The 27,226-nt window shown below is 39.5% G+C and overlaps 1 protein-coding gene across 1 annotated transcript in view; it reads left to right on the plus strand.

Moving 5' to 3' along the window:
- Positions 1 to 27,226, plus strand: part of LOC124863352 (zinc finger protein 385C-like) — a 210,300-nt gene that overhangs the window by 172,569 nt on the left and 10,505 nt on the right. Inside the window, exons 5-6 of the mRNA XM_047357699.1 lie at positions 5,075 to 5,185; positions 11,682 to 11,889. Coding sequence (XP_047213655.1) covers positions 5,075 to 5,185; positions 11,682 to 11,889 — 319 coding nt within the window. The remainder of the gene's footprint in view (positions 1 to 5,074; positions 5,186 to 11,681; positions 11,890 to 27,226) is intronic.

A 27,226-nucleotide genomic window follows, 5' to 3' on the forward strand; every position in this document is an offset into this window, starting at 1 on the left:
CTTAACCAAAATCCTCATTTATGAATCGAAGACCAGGGATGTCTTCTGGTGTTGTAACTGTGGCTCAACGCCTTTGATAATTACAACCATTAAATACTCGGTAATAATTGATAACTATTACCAGAGATGTCACTGTTTAATCGACCGTTTCTACCGAAACGTGGGGAACTTTTAACGTTATTTTGACTGACGAATCACTTTTGCACAAAATAAACACAAAACGCCTTTTCTTATCTATGTGAATATTTATTAAATCACAGCCTGATACAATTCGCTCTTCCGATTTAATAATCTTCACCTAATCAAACATGCAAAGTTCTACACAAAAGGGAGTAAAATATCTAACTAAACAAAATAAAGCAAAACAGCAGTGAGTGCGTATGGAATCAACCAGCAGGTATGGCCAAAGTGATAATATGACAAGGGAATATGGTATTGAACGAAGCTTTGGGAGCGCAGCCCGCCAGAAAGTGTAGCTCAGTGAGATGCACAGTCATAAAACATCCCCCAACTCTGGGCGGGGTTGAGCACACAAAGAGTTATAAAACTTTTGGCGGCAAGCTAGTAAGCAGTAAAGGTGAAGACAAAGAAAATGGTGAATTTCCCCATGAGGTTATTATAACAGTTCAGTTTCACAGCGCACCTGCGCGCAGGTGTTTGTACAGTAAAGACACACTTGCGAGACACGACGGCCTCTGAAAGTACCGGCAAGTTTCAAAACAATGGCATGCACATATAATTCAGAGCATATTAGACTCTAAATGGCGACTCTAATCGCACTAAAGTTTCCTCTACCCTGCCTAAGCTATTTCTAGATAAATAAATGAAACAAAAAATAATAAAAGGATGTGTTTTACTTTGTTGAAGTCTTCCTTCTGAGCAGAGTTGAGAGAGAGGAAGGGGGATGTTGGAAGTTAATGTGCGTCCACAGTTAACTTTGGGAAGAGCTGTCAATTTTCGTCCTTTGTCCTCCTTGGCAAAAAGGAAAAATATGATCTGACCGTCAGCAGTCAACTAGAACCGAGCACGGAGGGAAAGTTGCGTCTCCTTTAAACTCCGTGGTTTTGGTTACGTGTTAAACTCACATCTTCGATCGGCAAAGTGAAATTTCTGGCCTTCTCATTCCAGAAACCTCTTTCATGAATTTTTCGTTGGCCAACGAAGGAGAATAAATAAAATCCACTCTGGACTCCTCTCCAGAAATTGATGCGCCTCAGTTGCTGGTCCGGCTTCCAACGTGAAAAGCAAATGGTGGGTCGTCTCATCCTCTGTTACATAGTTGACGGTGGCCGCAGGGGCCGCTGGGTTTTGTAGGACAGACAATCCTGCGGGACAAAATGGCCGATGACATTGGAAAGGCATAGTGGCGTCCAACAACGTGCAAATGGTCCAATATTCTCAAACAAGTGGTCCAACAAAAGTAAAGTTGTTATTTGTTCCACATTTATGCCTTAAACCTGCTCAGCTGTCACCAAGGGAACATCTCGGCATGATCTTTCTTCTTTGGTTATCCCTGTTTTTTATGATGATGGGATGTGAGGAACTTTTTCTCTTCATGCACTTTGGCTGCTTGCAGGGTAACCTCAAGGGAAAGATATCTTTTGATCCTAACAACATTATGGCTGATGTTCAGTGCATTCCAGGAGTTATCTTGCGCTAGGTTTCTGTAACCTGAAAGCAGCAGCTTTTTGAAAGGATATAAACTTGTCAGCTGAACGTGACTCACACATTAGTTGAAAATTCATAATTTAGTAGTTTTTAGACTGAGCCAAAACGGATCAATACAAGCCTACAAAATCTGAGCTTCCAATTACTGAAGTAGAAAGCCTCAATATGTCACTCGAGGTGAAGTCTTTGGTCCAACACTGACCAGCATAGACACTTCATACGGAGGAAGTTTAACCTTCCTAAACACAAGAAAACATGTATAGGTTTCTCAGCACCTGTGAAAAATGGACCATAAACCTTTGCTCCACAAACATCCTCTGTGAATGTAATTGTTTTGTCTTTAATAACTGAGCTATCTGCAGCAATAAACTAAACACACAGCTATGGTGGGCATGTATGACTTACAATACAGTCACATATGTCTGCAAAATGAGAAGACACCCACAGCAGTTAGGGAAAGTGTCATGATTCACCTGTGTTTGAGTTCTGAGTTTCTTGAATGCTTCTCTGCACTTCTCTGTTTATGTTTAGTTGCTGTTATCCTAGTTCATTCATCGTAGATTAGGTTCTTGGTTCATTCTTGTGTTTTGTTATATTTAGATTTCTTCCAGTGTCTCTGTGTTCCCTCCTGTCTGCAATGTTCTCTCCTCCTTCAGCACTTGTCTCAGCTGTGTCTCATCTCCTCCTGATTGCTTCCACCTGTTTTGGTCTGCCTTTCTCCACTCTTCCCCTTGTATGTAAACCCTTGGGTTTTCCTTGATCATCACTGGATCTTACTGTTGGTTACTTGCCCCGTATCCGTTGTCTCCATGACACGGTTTATCATGCCAAACCTGTCAACTACCTACTCCATGTCTTTGTCTGACTGCCTGTCCATTGCCTGCTACTCCACCCATGTCCGTGTACTACATATCTTTGTAAGTTTACCTGTTCTTGTCATTAAATGATTCAGCTCCCCATGCAGCTCCCACACTCCTGCTTGCGTGTGGGTCCTACAAAACCCCAGCCTAATATGACAGAAAGTGCTTTCAACTGTTTAACAATAGCAGCATTTTATCTTTAGCTGTCTTATGCAAAGTGATAATTGCAACAGAGTATGAGCAGAGTGATGCTTGTAAATCCAACCAACTGAGCAGAGCAGTGGTTTGACATGTGCAGCCCTCTAATCTCTAGAGCGAAATTCTGCACCCACCTAATGTTAATTTTATTAGTCCAAGGTAACGAAAATAAGGTCAACCTCTTGTACTAAAAGTGGGCTTAGTGCAGCAATGTTCAAAAGTTTTAAATTACCTCTAAAGGCCTAATTCACTTATTTTAGACTTTTTATAGTCCAGTTCTTGTATCAGACCTTGCTGGTATGTTGCACCATGTGTGCGTTAAAATGAGGAAAGCAGAAAGGTCAAGGGCATAAGGAGAAGCAACAGGCCTGGTTATTATCTGCAGTAAATAGACAGAATGCAAGAGAAATTGAGAAAGATACTCTCTATGCCAAGTATTTAGATAATAAAATGATGTCCAAAGTTCAGCCTGTGGCCTATTTGTGGCTCTTAAAATTGCTTTGTGCAACCCTGATCACAGTTCAAGAACGGGACAAATCTGTTCCACCGGCACAAGCAAACCTGGCCGCACCCATTCGTTAAACTTGGCTGAATACATTAAGTGATGTTGAGAAAAGAGTGACCCATATCCCGTTCTTGTTTCTTGGACCAAACTAAAAAGATTTTAATATAAGAGTCATGATGCCAGATTAATTTGGGTCAATTTAGTCTTCCGCCAAACCTGTATGGGTCCAGATATATCTGGAAATGTCTTACAGTACTCTGAGTGACAATATAACCCGCCTGAATGTTGTAGCATTGGAGCTTCCTGTGGCCCTCCAGTTGATCAATAAGAAATGCTCCCTCCTCAGTCCGATCAGACTCATTCTTCCTCCTGTACAACCCAGTGTGTTTAAAGTTTCTTCTCAGTAAGCGCATGATTATCACAATACCGTCCAAGTTGCTGAATAACAGCACAATCTCTCCATTGCTTAATCCAAGCATGAAATACAACTTAATCAGTTCCTGTAGTGAAGACATTTTCTCAGCTGCTTATCTGCACTCTCATCCACTTCATTATGGTATAAGCTAAACATATATTATGTTCCAGCAATAAAAGGTATCATGTTTCAGCATGAAGACTTCATTGTTCAAACAATATAACTTTCATGTTCATACTTCAATATATTTATATTGCAAGTTTTTGTTATGTCATATTAAATTATTGTATCATGAAAAGTATATTGTTATAACAATAAAGTCTCTATGCTATGGTGTGATATAATTATTTTGTTGTATGATTCTGTAATATTCAGACTAATCTGTTCATTTTATTAAAATATTGCATGTTTAGTTTTTTTTTCATTGTTTTGCTGGAAAAATGGAATAAAACTACTATATAATTGAAGATTAAAGAGCTTTAAAATGTTGGTCACTGTGGGGAAAGGTTTGGATACCAAACCTGAGCTACAAAATCTTATTTAAAAATAAAATCTTATTTAATGTGACAGACTCATTTTGTTATTTCTCGTAGATTAAGCTAAAGAAAGCAGGACAAACTTTTGTTTTTCTAACTTGCTGCACTAAAGATTTATTCCCCATTTGTCTGGTATGTTTAGATTCAAATCTGGTTCATCCTTTTGGCTTACAGTTCTAATGGCATATTTACATATACCCAGCAACAAACATGGATCTCTTCTGACTGATGTATTCCAGTCAGTTAATAAACAAAATATTCTTCATGAAATAAGTATCTACTTGACTGAAAATGTGGAAGAATGAACAGGGATGAAAGGCTGCCAGTGTCTGAAGAATGTTTGGAGAAGAATTTATCGAAACCACCTTTGATGATTACAAGAAAGCCTGGGACCTTCAAGCAAAATGTGAAGAAACCAATGATACTCAAAGACATTATAGTAAACATATGTATATAAAAGACCACTAGCTGCTGGGGATAGTGGGCTAGTTGGATGCTAATGCACACTGGCATTTATCATAATGTGATGTTAGTAGTGTTACATGCAGAATCTTTGTATGCACTGTTCTATTGTGCCATTAAACAATGTCTTCAATGATTTCGGATCATGACCCATCCAATTAAAGCCCTACAAAAAAGACCTACTGTGAAATAAAATTGCATTATGGCTTATAATGTTTTAACAGTTATTTGTATCCATGTGTTAGCTGTTTAGAGCCAAATTGCTGATTACTTATTTATTTAGTTATTTATTGCATAGACATTTCGTACGTTTTCTTTAAAGCGATTGGTCTTGCGTTGTCTACTGATTGTACTACTGATGTATTTGAGACTGTAAATGTACAGCCTCTTGGCCTGACTGGAAAATGACTGTGTTTATTTTTTGTTTCAGATGGACCCTGTCCAGAAGGCAGTGATTAATCACACGTTTGGGGTCCCTCAGCCACTTAAGAAGAAACAGATCATCTCCTGCAACATTTGCCACCTGCGCTTCAACTCGACGGTAAGAAAAGCTTCTTTGGCTTCATGAGGAAGATGGAGAAGTGTAGCAGGATGGAAACATTATGCTGCTGGACTGCTTATATTTACTGGATAATTGTTCTACCTCTGAGAAAACTGACTTGTGTTATTTTCTTGAATATTTGTTTGTTTTTACCATGACATGTCAAAACTATCATGGTAAAACTAAGAACATCACATGATTCATTGCTTCAATGTGAAATTTGTCCGCAACTTCAGTTCTCTGAGGTTTGCAGCCATTTGTTTTTGCACCTTTTTATTGGGTTGAGACCTGGACTTTGACTGGACCATCATGACGTCCATTCCTGGGAAGGATGGGAACTATCTTAAATATTATTTATTATTGTGAATAATCTTTCTCTGTAAAATAAAGGAATATGAATAGATTTGAAATTGTCTTATGTCCCTTCCCCTATTGATGGGCTGCAACAATTATTTCTCTGTGATCCATGCTGGTGTATTTTCTCTTTGGCATGGTGCTGTACACTCCAGACCAAATAACTACCTAAATCCCTGCTTTTATAGAGGTACTCAAATCACTCAAGTGTATTTAATTTGCATCATCTGGCTGTTACTTTCCATTCTACATTTTATGGAAGCAGCAAGGGATTATTTTTCCCATGGTGATATATTATTTTCCTTTTAATGTTACCGTCTTTCATTTCATTATTTTCTTTTTGTACATCTGAATATTTTGATCAGAAATGCTTTTGTGTTATGATGACTGAATTGTGATTTGCTGGATCCTTGATTAGTACAAAATATCCCTATATACAGTGTGTAAGTGTAGGGCTGTTGCTTTTGTTTTTGTGTGTAAAAGTTTGTTTAGTTTTTATTTCAGTGAAATTTTGTATGTGAATGACGGTTTATTTGGTGAGAGGAATTAGTCCGCACTGGTAGATTCTATTTTTCAGCAAAGTGCAGAAACAATCAGCAGCCACAGCAGGAGGTGGCTTTTTTCAGCTACCATTCCATCTTTTCTACAGCATGCTTACTGTATATATGCAAACATCAACTATAGAAAAAATACAAGTGAGTATTCCATAACATTTCAAAAACTTCCAAGTAGAAAAACAGCTAATAAATCAGAAAACATTTATTTGGTCAGAGTGCAGCTGAAACATGTATACTGGCACACAGTTTCAATTGGACATTAGACTTCAAAAAGGTCTGAGGAGACACAGAGCTGAGAAAGGGGAGGAGATGCAGACTCTTTCTGGCTATTTCACGTCAACTTAGAGAGGAATGTCAAGTTGACTGTAACTTTGTTAGTCTCTCAAAGAGTGTGAGTAGTTTCGAACTTCCGAAAACCTCCCCAGTGTTTGATGTAGATGTAATTTAAACTTGCCCTGATGCACAATGTTTGAAGGAGAAAATTGCTTGAGTGACACGGCTACTCAGGGTTACAGATTGATTTAAAGAGTGTTTAAAGCTACAACCTGTGACACTTAGAGTTATCTTATCACGAAAAAGCAAAGCTTTATTTTTTTTATCAGTATAAATACAATTGAAAAAAATAATAATTGCTTTTGTGTCCTAAATTAAGCTGATTAAATCCCTTATTCCTGTGTTTAGTTGCACAGCTCTACCTGCTTTAAAGCTTGATTTAAACTGATGGGTCAACAACAGGCTTCAGTAAAACTTGAGGTAAATTATTCATTTGAATTTTCTGACCTTGGATGTCCTGAAGAGAAGGGTTAGGGTTAGTGGGTTAGGGTTAGCTAATAGCTAATAGAAGCCTTGCCTTAGCAATGACTTATCAATCCCACAAATATGAATAAATATATGTTGTTAAAATGTTTTTACACTCAGTTCAGGTAGTTTTTACTTCTTCCACAAGAATAACTGATTTGAGATAAAGGGAGAGATTGCAAATCAAAAATAGAGATGCAGTTTTTATTGATGTTAAAGGATAATAAAAATATACCCAAATGACTAAAAATAAAGCAATTAAACTCCAGGACTACTGTTTATTCTATTCTCCTGTAAATGATTAAACAAACTGGTTTTCTTTGCGTTTCCAGATATTGACCTCTGCTCTGTTAGTTACTGCCATGGTTAACATATATCCCATGCTGTCACTGATACAGCTTAGTCGCTGTAAAACAAGTACTGGAAACATGTTTGATAATAATTTTGAATTTTAAAATATTTTTAGATCTCAGAGGTTTGCTTACAAATGTTATTTGCAGCCACATTTGCCTGGAATTGTAGCGTTATTCATTAGGAAAAGTACATTTTGTTGGTAAGTGTACAAGCTTTATTTCATAGTTTGTTATTGATTTAATTGACTTTAGCCCATTTTAACCACAAACTTGAATGTAGTTTTAGGACTTTATTTGACAGACAACCAACAATGAGAGCACAATTGTAAAATGGAGGAAAAATAATGATTTTAAAACATTTTACCACTAAAAATCTGAAAATTCTATTATTTGTAGAATCTGCAAGCATTGGTTATCGGCTTTGCATGTTTAGACACTTCAGAGTTTTTTGTCCAATTTTCTTTCCAAAAATAACTCACTCAAATTGGACAAAGAGCATTTGTGATAATATTGCCACAAATTCTTAACTGGATTTAGGTCAGGTCTTTAATTGAGGCATTTTGAGAGATGAATATGCTTTGTTCTAAACCCTTCCACTGTAGCTCTGTCTGTATCTTTTGTGTTGTCCAACAGGAAGGTGAACCTCTTCTGGAGTCTCAAGTCTTTTGCTGCTTTTAATAAGCTTTTTTTTTTTTTTACAATAGCCATGTATTTGTCTCCATCTATCTTCCCATCATCTCTGACCGTTTTTTCAGTCCCTGCTTTAGAGTAGCATCCCCACAGCAAGATGCAGCCACCACCATGTGTCACCAATTATTGTATTGTTTTATGACATACCCCCACTTTAAACGATTCTACAGCTTTACCCCCTGACCCCTGATGTAATATGTTTGATAATGTTCTCTAACAAACCTCTAAGGCCTTCACCCTCCAGCTCTATTTTTACTGAGATTAGATTACATATACAGGTCCTTCTCAAAATATTAGCATATTGTGATAAAGTTCATTATTTTCCATAATGTAATGATGAAAATTTAACATTCATATATTTTAGATTCATTGCACACTAACTGAAATATTTCAGGTCTTTTATTGTCTTAATACGGATGATTTTGGCATGCAGCTCATGAAAACCCAAAATTCCTATCTCACAAAATTAGCATATCATTAAAAGGGTCTCTAAACGAGCTATGAACCTAATCATCTGAATCAACGAGTTAACTCTAAACACCTGCAAAAGATTCCTGAGGCCTTTAAAACTCCCAGCCTGGTTCATCACTCAAAACCCCAATCATGGGTAAGACTGCCGACCTGACTGCTGTCCAGAAGGCCACTATTGACACCCTCAAGCAAGAGGGTAAGACACAGAAATAAATTTCTGAACGAATAGGCTGTTCCCAGAGTGCTGTATCAAGGCACCTCAGTGGGAAGTCTGTGGGAAGGAAAAAGTGTGGCAGAAAACGCTGCACAACGAGAAGAGGTGACCGGACCCTGAGGAAGATTGTGGAGAAGGGCCGATTCCAGACCTTGGGGGACCTGCGGAAGCAGTGGACTGAGTCTGGAGTAGAAACATCCAGAGCCACCGTGCACAGGCGTGTGCAGGAAATGGGCTACAGGTGCCGCATTCCCCAGACCTGGGCTACAGAGAAGCAGCACTGGATTGTTGCTCAGAGGTCCAAAGTACTTTTTTCGGATGAAAGCAAATTCTGCATGTCATTCGGAAATCAAGGTGCCAGAGTCTGGAGGAAGACTGGGGAGAAGGAAATGCCAAAATGCCAGAAGTCCAGTGTCAAGTACCCACAGTCAGTGATGGTCTGGGATGCCGTGTCAGTTGCTGGTGTTGGTCCACTGTGTTTTATCGAGGGCAGGGTCAATGCAGCTAGCTATCAGGAGATTTTGGAGCACTTCATGCTTCCATCTGCTGAAAAGCTTTATGGAGATGAAGATTTCATTTTTCAGCACGCCCTGGCACCTGCTCACAGTGCCAAAACCACTGGTAAATGGTTTACTGACCATGGTATCACTGTGCTCAATTGGCCAGCCAACTCTCCTGACCTGAACCCCATAGAGAATCTGTGGGATATTGTGAAGAGAACGTTGAGAGACTCAAGACCCAACACTCTGGATGAGCTAAAGGCCGCTATCGAAGCATCCTGGGCCTCCATAAGACCTCAGCAGTGCCACAGGCTGATTGCCTCCATGCCACGCCGCATTGAAGCAGTCATTTCTGCCAAAGGATTCCCGACCAAGTATTGAGTGCATAACTGTGCATGATTATTTGAAGGTTGACGTTTTTTGTATTAAAAACACTTTTCTTTTATTGGTCGGATGAAATATGCTAATTTTGTGAGATAGGAATTTTGGGTTTTCATGAGCTGTATGCCAAAATCATCCATATTAAGACAATAAAAGACCTGAAATATTTCAGTTAGTGTGCAATGAATCTAAAATATATGAATGTTAAATTTTCATCATGACATTATGAAAAATAATGAACTTTATCACAATATGCCAATATTTTGAGAAGGACCTGTACCTGGACTCTACTGAGTGATTATGTGACTTCTGAAGGCAAGTTGGTTGAACTTTTATTTAATTGTTGTAGATGTAAATATGGTGAACACAAATCCATTTTCCTCCCAGTGCACAATAATGCACTACTTTGCGTTGGTCTGTCACACAAAATCCCAATTAGTTCCTTTGTGTTTGTGATTGCAATGTGTCCATATATGAAAAGGTTTAAGGAGGATAAATACCTTTGAAGTGTACTTTTGTTTACATCAGTTCTCGTTGCTTTGTGTGTAGTTTATCATTAATCTTTGTTAAAAGCATTTTCTTGATGACATGTTTTTCTAAAGACACTTTCACCTCTCTTGCGTGTTTTGGGTGTCGAAAATCCAGGGTTAGGGTTTTGACTTGGTCAAAATATTGTTACAAGATACCGATAATCTTTTACTCTCTGAATAACCACATATTTTATTTCTCATGTTCACATTAAATAATAGGATGAATGTGGGCTTTGGGCTGCAACCTTTCCCTTAACATCTGGCATTTCACTGACTAACCAAAGCAGCTGGCAGTAAGGTTTAACTTCTAAGTCTGTGTATTTTCCACCAGAGAAAGGACTCAGTGCCTCTTTAAACCAGTGGAGTGGAGCTAGCTTTACACCCACTCAGCATATATACAGTCCCCCTGTTTCCTTTCATCCTAGGGATTTCTTGATCACTGGACAATCTAGACTCCTTTTGATGAGTACCATATCCCCTTGTAGTTTCTCTTGACTGAACCAAAGCTCGTTTCACGCCTTGTCCTTCAGCCTCCTCTGAGACCCAGTTGAATGGACAGTGAGAAAGTCACTAGCTATTCATATCAGACTAAGGAATAAGATGACATGCGTATGCATTTACGTCTGACTTTGTTTCCCTGCACTAAGCAGTAATCTGTTTTGATTGGCTGTTGGATCTGATGGATTGGTAATTCTCAGGTAATCAGATGAACTGGCATTTTGCTCTGAACGAGAAAAGTCTCAGGGAATTTCTGAGTCTGATATCTTATTTCTGGATGTTTTCATATGATCAGTTATATGTGCTCTTTCTTTTTTGTTGCTGTTAAAATGTTAGACAAACTGCTGCCAACATTATTCTACCTAGAGGTTATAGTATAAGAAACAGAATTTATGCTGAATCCTCTACTTTTCCTATTTTTGACATCCTAAATGAGTGTTAAAATAATCTATATTTGTAATTTCGTGTTATCTGTAGTGATTTTATGGATTTACTCCCATCCGTGTAGTTCTTTAAATCCAAAATGATGTTCCATTTACAAGTAGTTGATGAGAGCTGATGCCCACAGGTTGTTTTAGCTTTTAATGAATGGTCTGTACATTGGTTGCCCTGCTATCCTTATGTATCCATGCTTTGTGTAACAACAGAGCTTTTGATCCCAGATTGAACACGGTCATGAGAGTGATAGGAATGGAAAGCTAAATTGTCAACCACTCGTTAGGAAATTTGCGTGCTTTTATTGCTGCAGTTCAGTCAGCCAGAATGTGTTTTGAGTCTGATTTGTGTTTGTGCGCTCATGAGGGCTCAAATGTGTGTAACATTAGTATGTATTGCCAAGTATGTCTGGGTTTTGCAGAGGCTGACTCTCACAGTGCACATTAATAGGGTAGTTGTAGCGATGGAATCCTCTCTCTTGTTGCATATTATACATGCAATTATACCTCTGGCCTCCCAGTGTGCCAGCTCTGTTATCAGGTGGAAACACACTCTCTTTCCTGCAGCCTCTGGATGCCTGTGAGAGAGAATACTTGGGCACATACATTTAACATTTATTGCACGCAGGCTCTGGTCTTTGCAACAAATATTGCATTGGACCCTCTGTGCTTTCTTCCTGAAAAATGTTTATTTTTTATTTTCCATTTTCCCACAGAACCAAGCAGAGGCCCACTATAAAGGCCACAAACATGCCCGGAAACTGAAAGCCATGGAGGCCCAAAAGAACAGGCAGCGACGAGGTGGGGAGACCTCAACCACAGGGAAGGAGCGGGACCGAGACCGGGAACGAGATCGAAACAAGACATCATCTTCTGATGCAGCTCTTCCGGCACCTATGGACATAAGCTTAGTAAAAGAAACAAGTAGGTGTACAGAAAGAAATATGTGAGACTGGTATTTATAACTGGTCTTTCTCCATCCTTCTTCAAATTATGAATTAACTTTTTAACACTCTTTTGTTACTCTAACTTTCTCATCTGTTCTCAAATTTTTTAGATCAGGTCATGGTGTCTTTCTTTTTGAGATTTATTTTACCTACTTCATGTTGCTGATTGTCATGTAAAGCGCTTTGGGGTCTCTGGGGATTTGATAAAGCACTATACAAGTTCAGGCCATTTACCATTTGCCAGACAGGTTCTATTTAAGTGATTTCTTGATTTTACATGCTTTCAGTAATCAGGCCTTGGTGTGTGTCTAATGTAACTGAACCTAACCATTTTAGTTAATCACATTAAACTCATGATTTATCTTGGAGGGCGATTATATTCGTCATATAAGACCAGAAAGCTTTCAATAGCTTGCTTCCTATTATAAATTAAACCAAACATTTGAAAACTGTATATTATATTTACTCCAGTTTAATTTTCCAATATTAAAATGTGTTTATCTGAAACATTTAAGGGCGACAGAAAATAGCAGAAACAGAAGAAAATAAAAATATTTCATCAAAGCTCAGTACATCACCTGTCAGTAACAGGAGGAAAGGACTTCATCGTTTGAAGACTGAGAATTGTTTGGGGTTTCGCTTAAAAAACAGGAGGTCCAACAACAGTGAAGTCACTTTTTTTAGGCAAAAGCTGCTATAAAACTGCTCTTAGCACAACTCATGCAAAAGAAACCTGTATCGATAGACTAGGAAAATATTGGCATGGAGTGGGTTTTCCTTCCATCTGATTCGGCTCAACATTTAAACACTTTTAACAAAGAAACAACAGTACTACATTCCAGATATGCCATGGGATCGGTACTTCTTTTTCCAGAGTCCTAAAAGGTAATTAGCTGCTTTGATAATCCATTTCTAAAGTCTCTCTTTAGAAGTTTAGCCCCAACATTTTTTAAAACCCGGAAGCTAGGAGGAGAGCAACAAGACAAGTAAGGCTGTTAGCGTCCACGTGACACAAATTACGCATAAGACACTTAACCTTGGATGTGACTTCCTTTTTGCTCTCGGTGGAAGGCACACGCATTTTCTCTCCCTCCCTCCCTGCTGATCCCTGCTTCTGCTTTTTGTCTGTATTTTTCTCAGAGCCTCGCTTTGCATATCCTCCAAACTTGTAAATTATGGATTTGGTCAGCTGGACTCTCAACGTAATTGGTCAAAAGTTTTTTTTCCTACGGGAAGACAGGGTAAAGGAGACCCTCTTGTCCAGGCGGGATGTTATTCTCTGGAAACACAATGGATTCTTGGCAGCAGTGGAAGATTGTGTGCCTGACTACAATGTCGGTCGCGGACGTAGAAAATGTGTACATATTTGGACTTTGATAACAGGATTTCTGCTTTTTGGAGTTGGTGGTTACCTGGCTTATCGAGTGATTCGCAAAACGTGGGCAGCTGTTCAAAGCGTTCCAAAGCTTCCTGCGATGTTAGATGGAGTCTGTAGAGCGATCAACACTCAGACTGAAATGTTAAGAGAGCAGAATCGCAAGCAGGACACAGCCTGGCAGCGGTTGGACTCAGAGGTTAAAGGATATAATCTTGGAGAAGTTGTACGCTCCAGATCTGCGGAAAATACCAGAAATTTGGCTATTTGGATTCGCAATTGAGACATACCAGTAAAACTCTTAAGGTGGTTGGAAATTCACAACTGCCTGAACCACAACATTTATTGTTTTTTTAAATCTGGCTCCCCAATGTGGCCTTGGCAACTTCTGCTAAGTGGCTATCGACAAAATATCTCCTGGATGTTATATAAACACGACGCTCTTCCCCAGCACTCCCCTACCAGCTGTGTGCTGATAGGACTCTGCGGCCGATTGATAAAACTTCCACCACTCTTCTCAAGGACAATGGCGCTTCTATCAGTGTTGACAGTCTAATTCTTGCAAACACTCAGACTTACATTCGCACCCTCAAGATTCCACCGTACCCTTGCTAAATCTTTACTTATGTGTGTGTTGCTTACCCCCTGCTGAGGTTTTTTTGTTCTGTTTCAGACTCTATTCTGCTAAGAATAGAGTCTGAAATATGATTTTGTTTCCCTCCTATCTTACTTTACCTAAATGTGATTTCATTACTTTTCATAGATTTTACCAGTGAAAACCAAACATTATTAGTAACTTGGACTTTAGCTGCTTTTACACCAATGACCCAGCTTTCTTAATTAGATTACTTAGTTCAACTTCAGCACCAGTAAAAGCCATATATTATTAGCACCTGAAAATGTGGATTAAAGCTGTTTTGTACCAGTGACTCAGCTTCACTAGTTAGAATTCAGTGGAATGATGAGACTTCTTAGCACAAGATGCTTTCCCCTACATAGAGGACTTAATGATATAATTACCTCTTTAGAAAGATTGGTTTAGAACCAGCTCTTACCAGTAAAACCCAAAGGATTATTAATGTTATCTGTATCATTGTAATATTGACCAGAGATTTGTAGATTTCTCAGAAGGATTCATAGATTTTTAGATTTCATAGCATTTGATTTGTTTTTCTGTGTTCTTTGTGATTGTATTGTAATTGTATATAAATCAGAATCAGAATCAGAAAAGCTTTATTGCCAAGTACATTTTTGGACATACAAGAAATTTGTTTTGGCGTAGTTGGTGCAATACAGTACTCAAATTAAACAGTATAAACGTATCTACAATATAATATAAATATATGTGCACAGTTTTAAGTGAGTGAGAGTAAATATAGAGCAGTATTGGGTGCGAGAGCAGTACAACAGTGCAGGTCATCAGTGTGCAAGTATGGCAGTGCAAGTAAAGCAGGAGTCCAAGCTGAGCGTTAATGTAACGCATAGAGTTGCAAGTTACAAGTGTCTTGTCAGCAAAAAAGGTGGTGTGTGGGGGAAAGGGAGAGTGTCAGGGTGGTTTCTGGGCTTTTTTAACAAGGCTGGTGGCAGATGGAAAAAAACTGTTCTTGTGGCGTGAGGTTTTGGTCCAGATGGACTGCAGCCTCCTGCCAGAGGGGAGAGTCTCAAAGAGTCTGTGACCGGGGTGGGAGGGATCAGCCAGAATCTTCCCTGCCCGCTTCAGGGTCTTGGAGGTGTAAAGTTCCTGGAGCAACAGTAGACTGCAGCCAATCACCAATATAAATAAACTTACCTTACCTTACCTTTTCTAGTCATTGTGTTAGAATATTTGCATACAAAGCATCGAGGACTTTCCTTGATGCTCAACACAAAGTCCACTAAGCTGTTATTGATTGGGCTTGATGGAATATGCAGAAGTAAATTAATAATCCTTTCTAAGTTATAGCCTTGTGTACTCGCTGCTGTTGGCCTTATGATTGTTGGAAGGTTCCAAAGTTTTCAGACTACAAAGAGGCCTGTGGTCTGAGATGTTGTATAAATAACCGGGCTGCTGAGATCGATTGGACTCTCTCAGCATTCTTTGTTAGCCCATTTTCTTCTTGATTTCAATGACTCCCCATTACTCCCTCCTGCTCTCTCCTATTGAAGTTAGAAGGAGAGTTTGGTGACAGGACCAGGATTGGTTTGTTTGTGCAGCATGAAAATAATGGCAGAAAAGTGCTGGTTGTGCAGGGATGGAGCAGAATAGTGCTGAAAGGTTTTGTTTTAATGGGCTGACAAATAAAAAATCAAGTTGAACAGTATCAAAGGCACTCATTCACTTCTACAAAGAGGTTCAGATGTTTAGTGGTGTAAATATAGATGTCTAATGCTTGACAAAGGAAACGTGGCACTTTTTATTTTCAACAAGAAAAATAAATTCGAACTTTTCCACTGCAGACAGCTGCAGCTTGACTTCCTGAATTGTTTCTTTAGCATGCTGACTGCTACATAAGCCATTAGCATATCATGTTGCACTTGTCTGGATCCAGACTTTTCATTTATCATTCTGAAGTGAGGGGACTCTGGCAGTGGTATAGCAGTTTTTCCCTCTTATATCCTCTACTTTTTAAGTTCCCTATCCCAGAGACGATCACTATCTAAGAAGAATTTTGAAACGCAGACAGAATTTTCAAAAGAGGATATAAAGGTACTGTTGGAGTGGAGTGAGAATTTATCCTCCAGACAGGCTAGTTAGTAAATGGAAACACACATACACACTTTTTTGCCGTGAGTGCCAAGAGTCTCCTTCAGAAAGGAGAAATCGGACAAAAGACCAAGAGCCTAATAAGACTCTCATCAAATATAATTTCAATATTCTGCTGTCGCAAAAGCCCTGAAAGAGGGAAGCACAGTAGAGGCGAAATGAGACGAGATGATGAGTGGAAAATGTAAGATAAGATGAAATGAATGAGGGAAGAGGAATACGTAAGAAAGGCAGAGCACAGAAGACGTAGATAAGTCATAGCTAATTTTACCCTGTGAATAATTTTGTAGTTCCAAGGCACTTTTCTTGCCAAAGAAAAGTCTTTAATAAGCCCAATTGTGCGACTGGCCTAATGTGAGATTGAAATGCACCAGAGTGAGCCAGTGCTGGCATCCAGCACAATGCCAGACTGGAACGGAAAAGCATCCCAAATTAATACTTGATGAAATGAATTACATCTGCCGTGAAAATAAAGGCTGCGTAGGAGCATTGAGAGTCCACAGTGTCTGTACTTCGGAACCAATAAGATCCCCATCGATAGTTCATTTAAATATGCACACTGTCTGACTCAGAACAAAAAAATATTCCTCTTGACCCACAAGGTCAGCCTTGTGGGTACAATGAGTATACCTACTAAATAACATAAACACCAAGGGCAGCTTCTTTTCATAAATGACTTATTTAGTGTGAGGGGATAAACTGAATTACATATTTTATTATTCTGTACAGGGTTGAAATGGTAAAATAAAAAGGGGCAAAAGTTCTTTATTTTAACAACATAAGATACTATTACCTTATGATCTTAGGTCAGCTGCTAAATTGATGGCCGTTGATTCTTAAGACAATCCTTATTAATAAAGTTTTAAAAATGCAGTGCCCTGCATGCAAGTATAACCAACTTTGGGTTGTAGGGTATTACATAGACGTATCCCATAACATTTTACAAGTTTGAAGCAAACACAGAGAGGGATCTTTGATCATTCTTCCTAGCACACACTGTTTAGATTGTCAAGAGTCCAGGGTCCTCCCTTGGACCTCTCCTTTTCAACTCAGCCCACAGGTTTTGTATATGATTTAGGTCTGGGTACAGCAATGACCATCAATGAAAGTTCAGTTTTTGTCTGTTGATCCATATAACTGTTGATTTCATTGTGTTTTTTGAAACATTTAGACCAGACTTAGACTTTAGACTTAGACTTTATTGTCATTCAACTGCGCATTCACAATGTACATTTGAGCGAGCTTTTCTTGCAAGGCTCCAAATAATAACAGAAAAACAAGTAAAAGCAAGATGGCACAAATATAGGTATATGCAATATAAAAAAGAATACAAATATATTTAAAGAAACCTGCTGATCACCCATTTTTAGCTTTCTGGCAGGGATTACAGCATTTTTATGTAAAGTGTCTCGGTATCTGAGTTTATGTGTGTCTTTGTTTCAAGGCGCTTTAAAAATAAAGTTGGTATGGTATCGTATTACAGTGCCAGTGCAAAAGTATTCGGCCCCCTTGAACGTTTCAACCTTTTGCCCCATTTCAGGCTTCAAACATAAAGATATAAAATTCTAATTTTTTGTGAAGAATCAACAGCAAGTGGGACACAATCGTGAAGTGAAATGAAATTTATTGGATGTGTCAAACTTTTCTAACAAATAAAAAACTGAAAAGTGGGGCGTGCAATATTATTCGGCCCCTTTACTTTCAGTGCAGCAAACTCAGTCCAGAAGTTCAGTGAGGATCTCTGAATGATCCAATGTTGTCCCAAATGACTGATGATGATAAATAGAATCCACCTGTGTGTAATCAAGTCTCCGTATAAATGCACCTGCTCTGTGATAGTCTGAGGGTTCTGTTCAAAGCGCAGAGAGCATCATGAAGACCAAGGAACACACCAGGCAGGTCCGAAATACTGTTGTGGAGAAGTTTAAAGCCGGATTTGGATACCAAAAGATTTCCCAAGCTTTAAACATCCCAAGGAGCACTGTGCAAGCAATCATATTGAAATGGAAGGAGTATCAGACCACTGCAAATCTACCAAGACCCGGCCATCCCTCTAAACTTTCATCTCGAACAAGGAGAAGACTGATCAGAGATGCAGCCAAGAGGCCCATGATTATTCTGGATGAACTGCAGAGATCTACAGCTGAGGTGGGAGAGTCTGTCCATAGAACAACAATCAGTCGTACACTGCACAAATCTGGCCTTTATGGAAGATTGGCAAGAAGAAAGCCATTTCTCAAAGATATCCATAAAAAGTCTCGTTTAAAGTTTGCCACAAGCCACCTGGAAGACACACCAAACATGTGGAAGAAGGTGCTCTGGTCAGATGAAACCAAAATCGAACTGTTTGACCACAATGCAAAACGATATGTTTGGCGTAAAAGCAACACAGCTCATCACCCTGAACACACCGTCCCCACTGTCAAACATGGTGGTGGCAGCATCATGGTTTGGGTCCGCTTTTCGTCAGCAGGGACAGGGAAGATGGTCAAAATTGATGGGAAGATGGATGGGGCCAAATACAGGACCATTCTGGAAGAAAACCTGTTGGAGTCTGCAAGAGACCTGAGACTGGGACGGAGATTAATCTTCCAACAAGACAATGATCCAAAACATAAAGCTAAATCTACAATGGAATGGTTCACAAATGAATGTATCCAGGTGTTGGAATGGCCAAGTCAAAGTCCAGACCTGAATCCAATCGAGAATCTGTGGAAAGAGCTGAAGACTGCTGTTCACGTACGCTCTACATCCAACCTCACTGAGCTCGAGCTTTTTTGCAAGGAAGAATGGGCAAGAATTTCAGTCTCTCGATGTGCAAAACTGACTGAGACATACCCCAAGCGACTTGCAGCTGTAATTGCAGCAAAGGGTGGCGCTACAAAGTATTAACGCAAGGGGGCCGAATAATATTGCACGCCCCACTTTTCAGTTTTTTATTTGTTAAACAAGTTTGACAAATCCAATAAATTTCATTCCACTTCATGATTGTGTCCCACTTGTTGTTGATTCTTCACAAAAAATTTGAATTTTATATCTTTATGTTTGAAGCTTGAAATGTGGCAAACGGTTGAAAAGTTCAAAGGGGCTGAATACTTTCGCAAGGCACTGTATATAATCAGGACCAATTTTTATTTTCTAACTTATGGCAATCAAGCCTTTTACTAATGTTGAAAAATGTAGTCTCTCAGATACAGGTCCTTCTCAAAATATTAGCATATTGTGATAAAGTTCATTATTTTCCATAATGTCATGATGAAAATTTAACATTCATATATTTTAATTCATTGCACACTAACTGAAATATTTCAGGTCTTTTATTGTCTTAATACGGATGATTTTGGCATACAGCTCATGAAAACCCAAAATTCCTATCTCACAAAATTAGCATATCATTAAGAGGGTCTCTAAACGAGCTATGAACCTAATCATCTGAATCAACGAGTTAACTCTAAACACCTGCAAAAGATTCCTGAGGCCTTTAAAACTCCCAGCCTGGTTCATCACTCAAAACCCCAATCATGGGTAAGACTGCCGACCTGACTGCTGTCCAGAAGGCCACTATTGACACCCTCAAGCAAGAGGGTAAGACACAGAAAGAAATTTCTGAATGAATAGGCTGTTCCCAGAGTGCTGTATCAAGGCACCTCAGTGGGAAGTCTGTGGGAAGCAAAAAGTGTGGCAGAAAACGCTGCACAACGAGAAGAGGTGACCGGACCCTGAGGAAGATTGTGGAGAAGGGCCGATTCCAGACCTTGGGGGACCTGCGGAAGCAGTGGACTGAGTTTGGAGTAGAAACATCCAGAGCCACAGTGCACAGGCGTGTGCAGGAAACGGGCTACAGGTGCCGCATTCCCCAGGTCAAGCCACTTTTGAACCAGAAACAGCGGCAGAAGCGCCTGACCTGGGCTACAGAGAAGCAGCACTGGACTGTTGCTCAGTGGTCCAAAGTACTTTTTTCGGATGAAAGCAAATTCTGCATGTCATTCGGAAATCAAGGTGCCAGAGTCTGGAGGAAGACTGGGGAGAAGGAAATGCCAAAATGCCAGAAGTCCAGTGTCAAGTACCCACAGTCAGTGATGGTCTGGGGTGCCGTGTCAGCTGCTGGTGTTGATCCACTGTGTTTTATCAAGGGCAGGGTCAATGCAGCTAGCTATCAGGAGATTTTGGAGCACTTCATGCTTCCATCTGCTGAAAAGCTTTATGGAGATGAAGATTTCATTTTTCAGCACGACCTGGCACCTGCTCACAGTGCCAAAACCACTGGTAAATGGTTTACTGACCATGGTATCACTGTGCTCAATTGGCCTGCCAACTCTCCTGACCTGAACCCCATAGAGAATCTGTGGGATATTGTGAAGAGAACATTGAGAAACTCAAGACCCAGCACTCTGGATGAGCTAAAGGCTGCTATCGAAGCATCCTGGGCCTCCATAAGACCTCAGCAGTGCCACAGGCTGATTGCCTCCATGCCACGCCGCATTGAAGCAGTCATTTCTGCAAAAGGATTCCCGACCAAGTATTGAGTGCATAACTGTACATGATTATTTGAAGGTGGACGTTTTTTGTATTAAAAACACTTTTCTTTTATTGGTCAGATGAAATATGCTAATTTTGTGAGATAGGAATTTTGGGTTTTCATGAGCTGTATGCCAAAATCATCCGTATTAAGACAATAAAAGACCTGAAATATTTCAGTTAGTGTGCAATGAATCTAAAATATATGAATGTTAAATTTTCATCATGACATTATGGAAAATAATGAACTTTATCACAATATGCTAATATTTTGAGAAGGACCTGTACTTCCCAATCGTATTAGGCTTTAATGGGTATTTTGTCATGTCGAGTGCAACAAGTTATTCATCCGGGAAAGAGAACAAGAGCATAAGCAGAGACAAACTTTCTAGTCACACAAACAGACATATCGATTCTTATAAAGCATTCCTCAGACTAACAAAGGACAAAAAGTGCAAATGAGCCAAGCTGGCGCCAGGACACCGAGAGCCACCATCAATCATGACAAGCATCAATCACCCCTGGCTTTGATTTACTCCGCCACTGAAGTCATCTTTCGCAGGGACTCCTGTCTGTCACCGCAGTAATGATGATCTAAAGCAAGTATTTTTCCCTTGGGAATTTGTTTATGTTCTGAGGCTGCCTCGGATCAGTGCTTACCTACTAAATCAAGTGCTCAGCGTCTTGAGTATGGAGGCAAGTGTGTGTGTAATGAGTCTAATTTTTTTAGCTGTCTGTCTGTGCTTAAAGTTCTTAGTCAATCTGTCTGCTGACTGGTAATCTCTCAAGATGTTTTCACCCATAGAAACCGATTCAAATAGAGGGTTGAAAACATAAATCAAATTATTTTCATGTTAAAGTTACCCATGATTGCTTGTATAACATCGATCCAGTTGCTCCCTAATCGATGGTGTCTACTTCTACTCCACAGAGAACCAGCTACCAATAGGCTGCTCTTTGTTTTGACAATTTTGACAATTTTCTCGAGTGTCTGTGCAATTATATTGATAGTTAGAGGACATATAGAGCATCTGAAAGACAGATACATTTTCCAAGACTATCGGAGTCAGCGCAATAATTAAGTAGGTAGCTTTACTCTCTCTGAAAAAGATAATAATACTATCTGTACTTGCTAATGCAATACACTTTAAGGTGTAAGAACATTTGAAAGTACCTTTATGTGGAGCTTTTATTGTTTTACTGTCTTTAAAAAATCAGCATTTTTGTTATTTTTAAATATGTAAAAGTTAAATTGTTTGTCTCCTAGCAAGAAATAATCTCTGAATGAGCCCCCTCTGATCTCAACCCTTGAATTTTCAGATTCCTTTGATTCCCAACAACCTCTATGTCTTCCTCTGTAAGGTTCCTGTTAACCCTGCCGATCAGTATCATTTCCCAACACCGACCTCTCAGGTGGCCCACTCTTTCACAGAGCATTCCTAACTCCACCCCGAACCCCCTCCCCTGGAAAAGCGCTCAAATCCCTCAAGGGTCACACTCATTACAGCGAGGGGAATGTTTAATCTTGCTCCTAAATAGTTTCTTTTACTTGGAAAGGAATGAAAAAAGGAAGACCCTTATCTCCAGTGATGAATTTACTCTAAGACATAAAAGGGAAAATCAATGGAGCACGGTTGCTCTGAGGTCGGCTGTGTGTGTGTGTATGTGAGTGTGTTAAGCTCACTAAATGAAATGGAGATATTCAGTGAGCGTAGCACTCGGTGCTCTGAGGTGAAGTGTGTTTGATTCTCATGGGAAGACAACAGAGGTGAAGGGGGGAATTGTAATGGAACTCCAATGACTTATGGGCAGGACCCAGCAGTCGATGGGTTTGTTTATATTGACTAAGTCTCAAGATCTACTTGATATTTGAAGAGTAAATGACCACTAAGAAAATGTGAAAAAGAAGGAAAAGAGATGACTTGTGGCAAATACTTTAAGAAACCCAAAAAAAAAGGCGTGAATTATTAAGTGCCATAAAATGTTTCACTAAAAAAAAAATGTAATTAATGGGGTTATCCCGATAAGATTTCTTGTCCCCCATATAGAATCTTTTGCCAATACAGAGTTCCTGACTGATACCTGATTCCATCATCATTGATTCCTTAAAATCAAAGACTTTTATGTGCTTGAAAGCTCAGTAGCATTACAATGCAATCAAATTCACCCTAACACTTGATAGCGGCAGATATTTAGTCCCAACAGTTTCTGCAGATCATCTTTATGTTTCTTGACTTAGATACAGGTCCTTCTCAAAATATTAGCATATTGTGATAAAGTTCATTATTTTCCATAATGTCATGATGAAAATTTAACATTCATATATTTTAGATTCATTGCACACTAACTGAAATATTTCAGGTCTTTTATTGTCTTAATACGGATGATTGTGGCATACAGCTCATGAAAACCCAAAATTCCTATCTCACAAAATTAGCATATTTCATCCGACCAAAAAAAGAAAAGTGTTTTTAATACAAAAAACGTCAACCTTCAAATAATCATGTACAGTTATGCACTCAATACTTGGTCGGGAATCCTTTGGCAGAAATGACTGCTTCAATGCGGTGTGGCATGGAGGCAATCAGCCTGTGGCACTGCTGAGGTCTTATGGAGGCCCAGGATGCTTCGATAGCGGCCTTTAGGTCATCCAGAGTGTTGGGTCTTGAGTCTCTCAACGTTCTTTTCACAATATCCCACAGATTCTCTATGGGGTTCAGGTCAGGAGAGTTGGCAGGCCAATTGAGCACAGTGATACCATGGTCAGTAAACCATTTACCAGTGGTTTTGGCACTGTGAGCAGGTGCCAGGTCGTGCTGAAAAATGAAATCTTCATCTCCATAAAGCTTTTCAGCAGATGGAAGCATGAAGTGCTTCGAAATCTCCTGATAGCTAGCTGCATTGACCCTGCCCTTGATAAAACACAGTGGATCAACACCAGCAGCTGACACGGCACCCCAGACCATCACTGACTGTGGGTACTTGACACTGGACTTCTGGCATTTTGGCATTTCCTTCTCCCCAGTCTTCCTCCAGACTCTGGCACCTTGATTTCCAAATGACATGCAGAATTTGCTTTCATCCGAAAAAAGTACTTTGGACCACTGAGCAACAGTCCAGTGCTGCTTCTCTGTAGCCCAGGTCAGGCGCTTCTGCCGCTGTTTCTGGTTCAAAAGTGGCTTAACCTGGGGAATGCAGCACCTGTAGCCCATTTCCTGCACACGCCTGTGCACGGTGGCTCTGGATGTTTCTACTCCAAACTCAGTCCACTGCTTCCGCAGGTCCCCCAAGGTCTGGAATTGGCCCTTCTCCACAATCTTCCTCAGGGTCCGGTCACCTCTTCTCGTTGTGCAGCGTTTTCTGCCACACTTTTTCCTTCCCACAGACTTCCCACTGAGGTGCCTTGATACAGCACTCTGGGAACAGCCGATTCGTTCAGAAATTTCTTTCTGTGTCTTACCCTCTTGCTTGAGGGTGTCAATAGTGGCCTTCTGGACAGCAGTCAGGTCGGCAGTCTTACCCATGATTGGGGTTTGGAGTGATGAACCAGGCTGGGAGTTTTAAAGGCCTCAGGAATCTTTTGCAGGTGTTTAGAGTTAACTTGTTGATTCAGATGATTAGGTTCATAGCTCGTTTAGAGACCTTTTTAATGATATGCTAATTTTGTGAGATAGGAATTTTGGGTTTTCATGAGCTGTATGCCAAAATCATCCGTATTAAGACAATAAAAGACCTGAAATATTTCAGTTAGTGTGCAATGAATCTAAAATATATGAATGTTAAATTTTCATCATGACATTATGGAAAATAATGAACTTTATCACAATATGCTAATATTTTGAGAAGGACCTGTATATCTGACTTGCATTCACCAATAGCAATCAGCAGGTTCAAGCCTTGGTAATGTCAATTATCTTTTTATACAGTGCAGTTTGCTTAAGTGTTAAGCTAATGCAATTCAATTCAGTTTTATTTATATAGCACCAATTCACAACACATGTTGTCTCAAGGCACTTCACAACAGTCAAGTACATACATTCCAATTAATCCTAACCATTGAACAGTGCAGTCAAAGTTAGTTATATATTCAAATTGGATAAAACGTTTTTCTATCTAAGGAAACCCAGCAGATTGCATCCAGTCAGTGACTTGCAGCATTCCATCCTCCTGGATGAGCATGTAGAGACAGTGGACAGTCACTGGCGTTGACTTTGCAGCAATCCCTCATACTGAGCATGCATGTAGCGACAGTGGAGAGGAAAAACTCCCTTTTAACAGGAAGAAACCTCCAGCAGAACCAGGCTCAGTGTGAGCGGCCATCTGCCACGACCGACTGGGGATTAGAGAGAACAGAGCAGAGACACAAAGAGAACAAAGAAGCACTGATCCAGGAGTACTTTCTATGGGAAGGAAAAGTAAATGTTAATGGATGTAGCTCCTTTAGTCGTTTCACCTAGAAAGAAAGAACAGATAAACTCTGAGCCAGTTTTCAAGGTTAGAGTCTGAAAGAGAGCACATATAATTAGTTACAGTTAAGCTCAGTCAATCGCCATGTCTAGGAGAGAGAAAGGGTTAAACACTAAAAGACAGGGCTATGTGGATCATCTGTAGAGGGTGAGCATTAAGCTGTTGCCTGCAGAAGCTTGGACGATTCCCCTCTCCAGAAAGGTGTCACAGGTAGATACAGAGTCAGGCCAGGTGTAGCTTCTAGGAAGAGAAAAGAGAGAGAACATAAAGTTAAAAGCTGAAATAACAGCAAATAATGGAAAATTGCAGAGTAGTGTGAGAATGTAGCGAAGAGGGTGAAAGTGGTCATTATGTCCTCCAGCAGCCTAAGCCTATAGCAGCATAACTACACAGATAGTTTCAGTTCAGATCATTTAGTTAAACGGTGCTTATTTACAACAATGTCGTCTCAAGGCACCCCACAAATGGTCCCACTGATGGTCATTGTTATACTAAAAACCACAAGGATTGGGATACCTCTCTCCGTCAGACTGATTATAACCATTGGAAAAGAGAAGGGATCATGCAGGTAGCAGAAATGGAGGGTGTGTTTGCACCTCAACCATAACTGAGCCGGTTTAGGCTAAACCTGACTCCCCCTTACTCCAACCAACAGAGAGGAAGGAAGGCTCCCTCCCTGATAAACTAAGCCACTCTAACTATAAGCTTTATCAAAAAGGAAAGTTTTAAGCCTAGCCTTAAAAGTAGACAGGGTGTCCGCCTCACGGACCAAAACCGGGAGCTGGTTCCACAGGAGAGGAGCCTGACAACTAAAGGATCTGCCTCCCATTCTACTTCTAGAGACTCTAGGAACTCTAGGAAACTAATGCTAGCATGTTTACTTTCTGTTTTAATATGAATTGGTGATAATTCTGCTGATAGCACATTTCAGTACAGGTCAACTTAGTCGTGCAGACAAAACATATAGCAAAAATTGCTCTCTTGCTTGAACTTATAACTTTGCTTTGAACATCATAAATTCTAATGACTAGTGTTTCACCTGCACTCTATGCTGCTTTAGTGCAACAAAACAATTATTATAATGTCATTGTAATGTAGAAAAAAACTAATTATTAGGGATGATCTGGAGTCATTAGATCAACAAAATAATGTACTAATGTAATGTAATATAACACAGTATTGCACAAATAGGCTGTAAGTGTGGCTGATAAATAGACGATAAACCAACAACCAATATTTGGTATTATGATTTTTCAGGGACTCCATGTTCTGATTATTTAAAAATGTCTTGATATGTGGGATCATATATGGACACCCCCAGTCCTTTTTCCACCTATGTGGAGTTAGGTTAACTGACAATGCTAATTGTAATCATTATATTTGTTTAATGTGTTTTTTTTTTAGAATGAGTCGTATCCATGGCAGATGTAGGTTTAACGTAATCTGTTTTTTGGGGGTTTTTTTTGCCCATGTTTCTTTCTAACTGAAGGTAATCTTAGCATTTTGGATTTGCCCAGCCAGAGTCCTTGCTTGAATCAATTAGAGAATCTGCAGAGGGAGCTAAAGATTAGGAGACCCTCTAAGCTCCAAGACATTGTCAAAAATAAATTGTCAAAATACCAGTGAAAAGGTCCAAGAAGCTCTTTTCAAAATTGATACTGCTTTTACTTTTTGTCATTTTTCAAACAATCCTCATTCATTTTCATAAGAAACAAAGAAAAAAAAGATTTTTAAAGTCAAATCTGCCAGGAGAATAAATACTATTGGGCTTAACTGGGCTATATGCAATATTTCAGGTAAGAGTTCTTTGGAAATTCCTTTCTTGGTATGAAATATTATTTTGTACAATGTATTTTAAAGATTTTCTAAATAATCTGGAGCACATGTGCATTTGTCAGGATCCAAGAAACAAGCTGCATTAAGATCTAGTTTAAAGCGTGTTATTTTGTAAGGTCCTGTTATTTGCTAAGTGTCACTACGTGGTACGTAAGCAAAAGTATTCTACAAATTGTGTATAAAAGTTTGGTAGACAGTGTTTTAAGTTTCGATATGTTGGCGCAGCATGGGAATCTGTGTATTCTGAGAATTGATGTACTTCAGAGGACTGTGCGTATTTCCTCCAACCTTATTGGAAATCCACAAAGACAATTACAAACTATATATGATGAATGCATTAGGAGTAAGGCCACTGCACATTGATGATGCGATACG

The sequence above is a fragment of the Girardinichthys multiradiatus genome, chromosome X (assembly GCF_021462225.1).
Source record: "Girardinichthys multiradiatus isolate DD_20200921_A chromosome X, DD_fGirMul_XY1, whole genome shotgun sequence".
Lineage (NCBI taxonomy): Eukaryota > Metazoa > Chordata > Actinopteri > Cyprinodontiformes > Goodeidae > Girardinichthys > Girardinichthys multiradiatus.